This window comes from Beta vulgaris, chromosome 5, assembly GCF_026745355.1.
Source record: "Beta vulgaris subsp. vulgaris cultivar EL10 chromosome 5, EL10.2, whole genome shotgun sequence".
NCBI classification, from domain to species: Eukaryota; Viridiplantae; Streptophyta; class Magnoliopsida; order Caryophyllales; family Amaranthaceae; genus Beta; species Beta vulgaris.
Genome location: NC_079206.1, coordinates 62143575 through 62155948, shown reverse-complemented (window position 1 = coordinate 62155948; position 12374 = coordinate 62143575). Strand labels below are relative to the sequence as shown.

The following is a 12374-nucleotide window of genomic DNA, read 5'->3' as shown; positions in this document are numbered from 1 at the left end:
TAACATCTCACATCACAAATAATGTGATGAATTTCAGTGTCACAAACATGCCCTTTGAGTATATAAATAATAAGATACTTAATACCATAACCTTGTAGAGGAACAAATAATAAATTCGATAAATAAAATCTGTTAGGGTTATTTATTCTAACTTCTAAAATGAGAGAATGGGTTAAATAAACTATTTTAGGTCATAAATAATGGACTACGATTTAGTGGGGTGCGCCGGGCCCGTGCAATAGTGCAACGCATGGGCGACGCGCAAAGTTCCCAATAGCAAGCTACTGTGGTGGAACTTCCCCCTTAAAAAATAAATTTAATATCGTTGTGGGCCATTGGCCCACGTATCAGATATTAAACTGATAAGAACAGATACTACACTTGATCTTAGCCAAAAGGCCGAGAAAGGTATGATTTGCTAATTGCTTAGACCTTCCATTTTATTCTAGTTCTGCGTCTCGTCTCACTCTAAATCTTCCGTGTGGGATGTTAATTACTACATTACACATGGCAAGAAAATAAGGCACACCCACCATAAGTTCCGTAACATACTGTGACCTGTTTTATCTATAATTTCTGCATGATACATATGGATTAATTTGTTCTGAAGAAAATTATGGACAATTTGACAGAGTTTGTAAAATGACAAAGTTGCAATTTAAATTGGATTAGACAATTTTTTTTTTCCTAATGCGATGTCAGACGTTTATCTATTAATTTTCGCTAATGTCATATTTCTCCTACTAAATTCAAACATCAGGTGAATAGTTCAAATGTCAAAGTTGTATTTTAATTCCAATCAACAAGACAAAAACTACGACGTTTTCCGAGTACACGTTAAAAGCCAAGCTAACAACTTTCTAAGAAATAACTTCAGCAAAAACTTAGGCTCCTACAAATTAAACAAGGCAAAAGATCATACACCTAAAATATGAAAAAACAGGGAAATAGGTAACCAAAAACTGCTTGCACCTGACAAGGAAGAATGAGAGAAATTCCATCTGTGGGATCTATAATCTGCGACAAACAATCCTTAAACTCAAATATCTGACTAGTGGTTGTACTCAAAACTAGAATCTTGGGGATCCATCCTAATTCCTAATTAATGAATGAAACTTCCTTCAACCCAAAAAAAAACTGCTTGGCTCCAGCTATATGCACAAGCTAACCATAATTTCCTGCAAAAACGAACCAGGAAGTTAAAAAGGTGATTTCATAAAGAAGAGATCAAAGGATTAAGTAACTTTTGCTTAATTTTGCAATTACCTGTGATGGGGAACTCTTGGCATGATTTTCAGTATAATGTAAGTCTATATTCTGTGTATTTATGTATAGAGTTAATATGACGAACACATTAGCCTTTTAACATTCGATAACCGATCAAATTGAGGAACGTTTACATATCTTTTTTTTCTAGAAAGCCTCAAGCTCTTCTACTTGGCTCAACATCTTGTCATATTTATTTCTTTCCTCTTCAAGGTCCTTTTTAAGGAGTGAAATCTGCAATTCATGTCAGCATATATTAAGCAATATTACGTTACATTTGTTACAATGCAATTGCCATAACTCTATTCCTAGATAATTCTCTCTATTCCTCTACCAAAAACATACCCTCACATTAGTATTGAACTCCATTCTTCATAAATTAATGAGAATTTGACACAATATCCAAAACAACAGTAACTAAACATACCTTAAGAACAAACTCTTTCTCTCTCTTCATATATCCTAAACATCTGAAATGCGAATTAACTGGATCAGGAAATTAGATAGATAAAGAAAACAAAAAACAGTAAGTCTTATAAAAGAAGTGTAAATCTAGCAAGACATGAAAGCTGAACCGTATACAACTGCACTATGACGTAAACCAGTATGATTTTCTTATAGCGGAAATGGCTTAAACCTCGATCTTTACTTTCACAAAACGCCCCAAGTAACCATGAATTGGGAATCAAGTGCAATTATTGTTTTCTTAAATCAAAGTCTTTCCAAGTTCTTTTTTTAATATAAAACTTACTTTTCTTGAAGATCCTTGTTCTCTTGCATCATCAACACAACCTCCTGTTGATTCCGCTCATTAGCACTGAAAGTGGCAAGCTGCAAGAGAAGTTAGTTGGTGAGACACTTGGAATAGATATAGCATATAGGTGCCACACCATCAAACATAATACAAGTGATCAACTATCAATAAGTTCAACTCTTGTAAATGATCGAACGCGGGAACAAAACACAAACAATCAGGAACAAGGAGTGCTTAACAAGACTGCACAAGGAAATGTGCATCCACCACGTTCTTGCTACATACTACAGTTGATTTGAGTGGTCCACTGATTCAGGCATCCAAGAGGATCTCATGACTAAGTCTATATAAATCACCAAGTGTGACAGGAAAAAAGATTCGATTGGTAGTGCCAATCATTTGAGCCAGAGTAACCCATTAGGTGAGATATGGCCATATCACTTAACATATTGCTATCAGCTTTGGGGGCGGGGGAGAGGGGGGGGGGGTTGAGGATATGCTTAATCATCACTTATGATTTTCCTGAAAAAAGGCATAACCTGGGTTCCGGTGAAGTTCTGCGTGGTAGTAGCATCAAGTGTTACCATGATCTCCCTATTCTCAGTAAGAGCAGGCAAAAGGCGATTCTTTGTCGTCGTAACATCTGAATCATAAACATGAAGGAAAATGATACACTATGCATATTGGCCTAAATTAAATAAATTTGAGCTTACTCTTGAAAATAATTTACCTAGTCGCCGACCTTCCCTACGCGATACAGATCCAACAGGTAAACTAAGTACAGCGACAGCCTCATCTGCTGGATCTGTTAAGGTAACAGGTTCAAGCACAGCACCGAAAGGCGAGTATGGTAAAGACACAGGAGTTTTACTCTGAACCTGATATCCAATAAGTCCACAGTGATGATCCCTACATATTAAGAGTATGCATCAATAAATGGCCAATAGCCATGCAATGATCCCCTACTTTAATATATTAATAACACAAAGCTAAATTAAAAAATCCATAACATGACTTCAAGGGCCATGCCGAAGCAGATCAAAAGAAACCCATACATCAAACATCCAGACTATGGATTATAGAGCAATGCAGTAGCATAACTAGTGAAAGAAAATAAAATGACACAAGATTATGTTATGCGACCAGTATCACTAACTCATGCACCAGTGATTAGCAACTGTCTACGGTATACCCACCAATATTCGCATGTCATGCTCTTCAAGCGTGTTTCAAGTCTTTGGAAGAGCGAAGTCCTCTCAAAATCTTGTTTGTTATGAATAGGCTCAGCAAAGTTTGCTTCCAGGACCCCTAATAGAAAATCAATCAAAAGCTCATGCATATAGCATAAAATTATAAAATGTCTCAGAAAATGCGATTTAGAGAAAATACCGACGACACCTCTTCCTCTACCGTTGCTATAGGAGGCGACTTGCCAAAATGGCTGCAAAGAAAAAAGAACAAAAAGAAAATAAGATCAAATTGCAAGAAAATTTGCTAAGAAATTATTACCTACACGCCTTAAAATGGAAATATAGATAAATGTTCTTCAACCTGCTGCTCTAGATAAATGTGTTTCTCTTATACAGGAACTACTCCTAGCAGCTGGGGGTTTCAGCTTTACAGGATTGAGAGTGTATAACATTTCATTCATGGTGAAATATATTAAAATAAAAATCTTCAGATTTAAAAATTGGAGATCTTTATTTTATAAATGGAAATAGAGTCCACTGAGGTATTTTCAAATTAATCTTCCAGCATGAGGTCTTAATAAAGAAGAGCTGAACAAATTTCTAGAGAGCAACTTCTCAGTTGTCATAGAATGAATCAAATGTCAAAATAAACTATCTTTTATTTGTCAATCCTTGTGAATTGCATTTCCATGAAGTTTTTGTTGACAGTCTCTTACTCCCTTCACAGAGGCACATGCAAGCTGTCTCCAAGGGCCTTCAAGAATTCTGCAGAAAGGGATCACTAACCTTCCTCACCATATCTTGGAACATAAATGCTATGTGATATGCGCTTATGAACATAATGTAGTTGCACATACAAATGTAAGAAGTCTTCTTTAAGAAAACATACCAATATAAGGCGGTTCTTATGGTAGACATTGAAGCCGTGGATATTGACATCAGGAGCTTCCTTCAGAAAGCCTATAGTTGTCATTATATCACCCTGTGAATTTCAGTCAGAAGCATGTCAAATTGTAGAATTAACATACAGACATTTGAACTTTACGACTGATAGATAGGATAGGGCTAGATTCTGAAATGGAAACATAATTCCAAAGAGCACTTCAATTCAGATGCTCCAATATGTGGAATAACGGTCAGGAGATTCTAGTTGCATATACAGATGAGCGGAAGTGTATATATAAATGCATGAGGTAAGCTTTCAGAACTTGCTAAGTGGTAATTTATGAGAAAAAGCGAAAAGTAAAAATCTGAAGCTCAAACAAAAAACCCATGATGAGCATGCATTTTTCTTCTTGGTGCAGAAGAGGGGAAAACCCCGATACAAAGAAAAGCAAAGGTGATGAGCATGCAGAATACTTGCTTAGATAACTACAAATCACAAAATCTGATGTTCTAGCAAGAGCATTCATTTCAACTTCTACAGGTTCAACAATTTTACTCCAATATTTTTGTTTCCATGAGTTATTGCATACATATGATTATCAAATATCAACACCATCCAAGGAAGCCACCAAACAGTGGAAGGAATACAGAGACAAAACTTAACAAATTTCAAAATGACAGTAAAGGGAGAAATCTAATATCAGCACCTTATAAAAGAACATGCTTTCATTTCCAGAAAAAGTAAAGTAGATGAACCTAAGCAAATGAGTTTACCTCCTTCGTTCCCTTACTAAAAGGTCTGTACACGATGAATTCTGGGAATCTAAGATCACGTGCTATACTATGATGTTCAACAACTTTTCCACGCAATATTATACTGAAATTCTGAGGGAGCTGCAAGTACAAAATGGACAAGTATACCTGTAAAAACAAAAATTGTAAGCCAAATTCCTTGTAAGCTTATTTTCTGACATGACTCATAAGATAAAGATCCATATCAAAGTCAGACTTACCCGGAGTGAATAATGGTATTGGTTACCCATGTGCTCCTCATTTATCAACATTCTCGAATCTTTTTGCATATACTGTGAACTTTTCAGGCGTATATCCTACAATGTATACAATCAAGAAATAATTCGGAAAAGAACACTCCCTCTAATTAACATGTTGCTGATGTTCTTTATTTTTGGTGGCAAGGCATGGACCAGATTTTCATTACACTGGTTGCTTAAGGATACCTATGCTAATAATTGTCATTTTTATATTGATGCAATATTATCTGTCTCTATAGCATACCAGTGCAACATACTACCACAAATTTGATCTTGTGCAATAACTTTAAATGACAAGAAATTTGAAATGGATTGCAATATAATCATGCTAGCTAGCGAGATAAAAGGAAAAAGGAACCAACCTTAGGATCAGTTACAAAATCCAACTCCAATTTCCCATCATCGGCAAACCACAAATTATATATGATAATTTTGGTACCATGAGATCCAAAGTTATCAAACTGCAATCAGTTCAGCAATAATTAAAGCTAGTTGGAGAGATAAAGTACTTGAGCAAGCACGCACAACAACAAAAAATACAGCCAAACCAAAAGAAAAAGGATGCTAATATGTCCTGACCCACTTAGATAATATAAGTTCTCTTGCACATTTTGAGCATGTGTTCGTTAGAAGAATTCACCCCTATATTCAGATAACAGAGTTGCTAACAGAGGATTTGCCACATTGGTAATAGACTAACAACTTGTTCAAGTGACTTAAACTGACGAGAAAGAGAAGGAAGCAAACAGACCACAATCACTTTCATGGTTGATCTGAATTTGATGCATAAAATTCTAAAAGAAAGAAAGGGGCATTGATAGGCAAGTTTGATTATAAAACCTCATTTTACTTTTGCATCAAGTAGGTAGAATTTGAAACTTAAAGAAGGCCAACAACACCCCCCATCAAAGGATTCTCTTAATCCCATCTAATTGAAGCAGACAATGGAAAAGTTGAATTCATTCCTTCTTTTTCTCCTTTCTTTGCTCACCATCCCTTCACCCTTAAATCATATTAGGAAACAAAAGAAGCTACATAGACAACGTGCAGTTGTGCACACAAGACATCACAAAATTCCTGCATACATACTTGCTTCAGAAGCTCTGCTTCAGTTGAATATGGAGACCACTGCAAGATGATTGACATATTTGAATGAAAATTCTCCCCGCCAATGTGACATAGAGGTTCCCATGTCCCAGTTGACATGTTATATTCATAATCAACCTGTAGAAAGTAAAATGGCCTTTGGTACCATCGGAGTAGCTAGTAGCAAGGGAATAGCATGTACATTATTTAATAGAATATGATAACACAGCATGAAGACCAACATAACCTATACTCAATGTTAATGGATCTCAAGGAGTATATTTAGACCTTAATCCAGAGGCCTAGATTTACTAGACTAATAACCATTGCTATTACCAGAGGGACTGAGGGAGAGTAGGTGATACCCATCTGAAAGAGCTGATAAGTAATTCAGCATACAAAATCCCACCTCAAAAGTCACTTGGCAGGCATACATTGGACATCAAAATCCAAATTCCAGTCACTGCATTTTGAAACTTGATTCCATTCTAATGTAGAGATAACAGACACGGATAAGTGCATTTGACCATTAAGGGAATTTGAGGTTGCATTTGGATAGAGATTAGAGCATTTACATCTGCAATTGCATGTGTTTTGGGTAATTTATGCTATTTTAATGGGTTGTTTGGTGTTTTCATGTAATTCTAGATCCTATGGTCGCCTACAAAAGGACGTTTATTCAAGGATCCAGACACATATTTTGAGGCCAAAGTCACACTAGAAGAAGGCTAGACATGTGTGCAAGAACCAAAGAGTGCGAAAATTTTCACCTTTGCACTATACTGCCCATATTTTTTTAATGAACTCATAACATCGATGTAAATGGCTGTGAAAGTAGTACTTTATGAGATTTCCAGAACTAAGATCGAATAGATTGAAAAAATCAGTTATCCGCAACCACTTGATGAAGGCATCCTCGGAAAGTTAAGGATGAGCAGTTATTTTTAGAAAACGAACAGATTCAGTCTAGCACCCAATTTTTCAGATTCGATATATTAAACGCCTCAAACAGAGATCTACACCTAAAGTTATAGCCTCCCAAAGGTGGATTATGCATAGGAGGTTCTGCACAGCCATGCAGCACCCAAAAAAAAGTTCCTGACCTTTAAGTTATCACAACTCTTATGTTAACAACTTTGGAAAACTCATAAATAGACCCTCGGGATCTTAAATTGGATGTAGCTTTTAATTTTCTTATTCAGATTTTTAGCCCTAGTTCACTTATCTTAAGAGAGCTTTAGATAGATCTAGCAGATTTAATTCAAGCGATTTGTTTGAAATTCAATACTTAATACTTTAGCTAAGTTTTCCTTCTATATTGTTCTAGTCATGATGTTTATGTGACTTCCATTCCTTTTAGTTTATATTTTAATTATTATAATTATGTTTGGGGGTATCTAGACCTTATAGTTGCAATTATTTTTTATTTACAGTGGACAAAGATATCTATCATATGAGAATTTAGTGTAAACATCAAACAGCAAGTATATTAGAGAAGAGACGTATATTTACCATAGGTATTACTATCCTGTCCATGCCTGTGCAACACAAGTGTGTGTAAGAAAGCAGACCAACACTTTGGGTCAATTTTCTGAATGCAAAACAAGTACCAAGATTAAGCACAATGCACCAAAAAATAAATTCACTCTTTAAACCTGGGAGAAGAAAATTTACTAGAAAACAGATACAATTATTCATGCCATTCTTAAACAACCCCTAACTGAGCCAACAGTCCAATTTAGTAGGTTAGTAATACAGAAGTACTTTAGAACAGATAAGAGCGGTTTAGAGTTTAGACAGACAACTAGAATTTTTATAGTCAATACAGATAATGTAGAAAGCTTATTGTCATGATTCGAAATTTTGGCAGACTTCAGGTTCCTAACCAATCTAAATGAAGAAAAGGCAAGTCAAGTCCCAGGGACCTAAACCACTGTCCTCTTCAAAACTCAAATGGACCAAATCAAATACAAGGAGGAAGGATCAAAGAGCCGTAAAATCTGTACAACCAAATAAATCGACGGAATATGAAAATTCAACTTTATTTTGTTTTAAGGAGAAAATAATACAAAAAAGCATGAAGTCACTTGTCAGTCAATCAACTCAGACGATTTGTCTGATAGATGAACATGATGCAGGCTGAGGGCACAATGTTGTCACACATAATATCATATGTCCAATTGAGTTTTACCTTGTTTTATAAAAGAAACATAACTATAAAGTGCCGCAGAAAATATAAAGACCAAGTAATGACTAATGAACAGGCAGTTGAGCACCACAAACTCAACATTTTGGAACTAGTTGATAAACTTTAAAGAGTTTATGCATGCCTAAGTTTTTGATTTTATTCAGAGATTTACCTGCTCTAAAGTATGATCTAGTATCGTCATTGACTGCAACTGTTCTAAAGTTAAATACCAGATACATTTATGCATTTCCCTTTAGAAACTGTATTATACTTTGTTCTTGTTCATGTTGCATGTGATCTAGAGAACTTTTAGTTACCAGAACTCAAGAATCCTGATCGAAGTACAAACTGATGGAAAGTCTCTCAGACGAGATGATTCGGGTTCAGGTACTTATAAAGGTTAAATGGTCTTGATTAACAATATTACATTATAGGGAGAAGATTTCTATATAAATTTAGTACATAAAGTACCTATAAAGTGCATTACTATTTTGACCGGAAGGACAAGGAGCCATAGTCATTACTCATTAGTCATTAACATCTGACAAAACAGATCCCACAAAATATCCCCAAGCAGGCAATAGGATGACCTATCAGCTATCAGTCTTTGGTTTCAGCACTCAGCAGTGACATATATATTCAAGAACCACATCAAGACTTTCAGACACATTAATAATAGGTGTACCGTGTACGATAAAGATATCATCCATGCAATTCTTAGTCATAAAGACTTTGAAATTCACTAGTAATATACCCACTGTCATTTTGTCGACTGAAGACTAAAGCATCAGCTCCAAGTCTCATGGTGCTGGTCTTGAATCCATTTCCATCTGAAAGACATTTCACTAAACCATTTAAAAGGACGAGAATGAAGTAATTTAGAGCAGAATAATGAAAAGTGAATTTAGTGTACATTTTCCGATGGCTCTTTTAGACATCTTATCTGAGAATCCGAAACTCATGCATCGCCGGATTGCTCCTGGATCCATACCACCTCCATCATCTGCAAGCATCAAGCTCAGTTGCATAAATTCTTTTTAGGAAGTAGAATCTGCTTCTAGTAAGAGGCAGGAGGGGAAGGGGAGAGGAAAAATGAGAAATTTTGGAACTAGAACAGTTTCAAAAGCTAATGAACCAATTTACCTTGGATGAGCAACGCTGGACCCTTATCCCTTGGATCTGATACTTCATCTACCATGACAAAAGTAGCTCCATTTTGTATCTATTAGATTGAGAAAAGACCATAAGAAAATTCTCTAATCACATACTTGAATTCTGACAGCAAAACCAGGTTGAGGTTTGTAAATGCAAATACCTCAGCCCTCACTAAATATCAATTGGCCTACACACCATGACATTAAAGTAGACACATGATATGAGAGCATAAATTTTTGAGTTAAAAGCTGAGGTTTATTGATACTCTGATGTTTTCACACAAAGGACAAAATATAGTCAAAAGCCTGAAGTTCTTCCGATATATGTTACAGGCATAGTCGATTTGGGAGCATGGACGCTTTTGCATGCTAGCTACAACTACAATATTCTTTTTACTCCACAAAACTTTCTAGCCCCTAAATGTTCCGAACTTCCAACATCTTATGAATATATTACTGAATGGCAGACGGAACAAAAACACAAATATATTAACAGTAAAGACAATTAAAATGTTAGCTAGATTACCTCATCAATGGCATTGTCAAGAAGCTCTGCCACAGCTGCATGAAAAAGCTAATAAATAGTAAGACAAAAGACAACTTTAAGACAAGGAGAAGATCAAAGGATCCGCAAAGAATTTAAATTCTCAAGCCAACATGAAATCACCTCCAAAAGCCCACTTATGAGAAGTGGCATTAGAGTGAAGGAACTTGGGGTGAACATGCAAAAGATTTTTGGTCTCTGAAAAAAAAAAAAATACTGTTAGCACACTGTAAAAGCAAAACCCATCAAACTTCATCAAATGTAGATGTTAGTGAATATTCCACCCATGATACAAATGACAAGTGAAAGATGACATTGCACTGATTTAAAGGATGTGGCATACAACCAACTTATTCAATCAGAGATTATCTAAGGAATGCAATTTAATTCCCATAAGTCTGAGCATATAGCTAAAGATGCTAACTTAGAACCAGCGATTCAGAGGAGACATTATCATTGTTTCCAGCTTTCCAGAATTGTCGACAACGCAGAGTTTGGCATCGAGGGGCTGCAGATAAACGAGCGACCTGAACTGCAGACTGCATTTGTTCCGGTAAGCAAGTGTTGCTTTGACCAAAAGTCATACCATTTGAGCTATTGTCTAAAATTTCAGGAGCTTCATGCTGAAATTTTCGATGAATTAAAGTTCCACATAACTTCTGACAATACTCAAAATACATCTTTTCAGCATCTGCCATATCTTTGTTTCTGCACATGGAAACAATTCTCTTGAAGCTAAATGCAAAATCTAGGATTAAACCCACAAAACAACTTTGACAATCTCTTTAATACTTAACACAGTTATATCACAATTAGCAACCATAAAAAAACTATGCTAAGCACAAATATCAGTTTTGAGATAATTGATCCATTTTCAATGCGAATACCTTTTTGGCCTCTAGACAGACTTTATTTGTGTCCATTCCCTAATGTCATATTAAAGAAAGTTGCACTGGGTAACCCAGAAACAAGCTTAAAACTTGGAACACCATACTAAATCCTGCATAAAACTCCTTGTTTGTGCACATTTCATTAATCCCTTGATTATGGCACATCCAAGTTTACTGAGACATTCAACTCTTCCAAAGGTGAATTTTTTTCTTCTTCTTTTTATTTATTTTATTTTTTATTATTTGGAGGTTGATCAAAATAAAAGGAAACAAGATAAAATAAATCCAATCTACTCCCGATTAAATGAGCCTTTCACTAGGAAACAAAGCCAGAAACTTTTTTTTTTTCAATAATAGTTATTAGAACGAATAGATTTTTCGCATAAATAGAAATTAAAATCATGGGTCATTAAATCAATCCCAAAAAGTGAGCCCAATAATAATAATTTTCTGGGCAGAAATATAAAACCCTTGATTTCCAACTTTGGCTAATGCATATTTTATATTTAGGTTCAAATTACAAAACCCATTAACAAAAATCCTAAAATCCTTGTTTTTCAACATGAACTCTTTTCTACCAAAATAACCATTTTTATTTTTATCACTAAAAAAGTGAAGATCGTCATATATGGCTGAAAAGTGAAAAAACAAAAACAATAATGCATGCAAAATAAAATAAAAAGGTGAACTTTTTTTTTGTTTGTTTATTTTGAGGTGGGTTGTTAATCACGTTGTAAATGTGTTGCTTAAAATATTCTGATTTTTTATCGATCAAAAAGAATTTAATTTATCCTGATTTTTGAAATACTTGCTTTAAATTAGCTTAATAATCTTTAAATAATATTACCAAACACCTTTGTTCGAAACATAGCTTCATTTATTTTCCATTGAAGTTCTCAAAAACCAGAATTTTTTGGTGCTGTTGTAAGACTTGTAACCTCGAAAAATGCGACTATGACAGCCATACTACTATATAAAATTAATACTAATACTTTCTTTAAGGTAAGGTAAGATGAAGATTCTTGTAAGCTAACGAAAGTTAAAACTAGTACTTTTAGCTCGTTTATAATGAGAATCAATCATGATAAAGTATGTAGATAAGTAGCAAAAATACCTGAAATTATCAACCTTTGAGCAACAAACGCTTTTACAAATGCTTTTACAAATGCATGCAAAGGAAGATGGTATGAAGTTGATGAGCTTTTGGGTTTTTATCTTTGTGTATTATATAAGAGGAATCGAGAGAGAGGTGATAGAGAATAATCCTCCTTGTTCTTAATTATAGGAATATTAATGATATATAAAAATATATCTATGTATATTCTTTCTCTAAAAAATTTCAAATTATAATTTTATTTATGCAAG

General features: G+C 34.8%; 1 protein-coding gene and 1 non-coding gene across 9 annotated transcripts; both read right to left on the bottom strand.

The window, feature by feature from the left end:
- Nucleotides 1-215: 215 nt before the first annotated feature.
- On the bottom strand, nt 216-412 carry LOC125498063 (U2 spliceosomal RNA). Its single transcript, XR_007274829.1, has one exon. It is a non-coding gene; the product is annotated as a U2 spliceosomal RNA (small nuclear RNA).
- Nucleotides 413-765: 353 nt separating this feature from the next.
- Nucleotides 766-12281, bottom strand: LOC104894409 (protein MICRORCHIDIA 6). 8 transcript variants are annotated; one of them, XM_048644095.1, is made up of 21 exons: nt 12138-12281; nt 10544-10827; nt 10243-10317; nt 10102-10136; nt 9565-9643; nt 9335-9424; nt 9176-9251; nt 7746-7824; nt 6237-6371; nt 5510-5608; nt 5109-5204; nt 4870-5016; nt 4100-4192; nt 3410-3461; nt 3217-3328; nt 2751-2929; nt 2560-2663; nt 2018-2097; nt 1694-1736; nt 1267-1500; nt 766-1178 (listed from the first exon to the last, which is right to left on the bottom strand). In XM_048644095.1, exons 2-20 carry the CDS (start codon nt 10815-10817, stop codon nt 1414-1416), a joined length of 1935 nt encoding a protein of 644 aa, XP_048500052.1. In that variant the 5' UTR covers nt 10818-10827; nt 12138-12281; the 3' UTR covers nt 766-1178; nt 1267-1413. The 8 variants fall into 8 exon arrangements, with proteins under 8 accessions (XP_048500052.1, XP_010678928.2, XP_048500053.1 ...); XM_010680626.3 differs by having other exon boundaries at nt 12124-12277; XM_048644096.1 differs by having other exon boundaries at nt 3419-3461; nt 12124-12277.
- Between the last annotated feature and the right edge of the window lie 93 nt (nt 12282-12374).

Bases quoted from the DNA above. Each gene is read 5' to 3' on its own strand.
- LOC104894409 (XM_048644095.1), bottom strand. From the start codon at position 10,817: ATGGCAGATGCTGAAAAGATGTATTTTGAGTATTGTCAGAAGTTATGT. The intron at 9,425-9,564 runs GTAAATTGGTTC...TGATGCTTGCAG, and splicing joins TCCAGCGTTGCTCATCCAAG to ATGATGGAGGTGGTATGGAT. The intron at 5,017-5,108 runs GTAAGTCTGACT...TTGTTTTTACAG, and splicing joins AATACCATTATTCACTCCGG to GTATACTTGTCCATTTTGTA.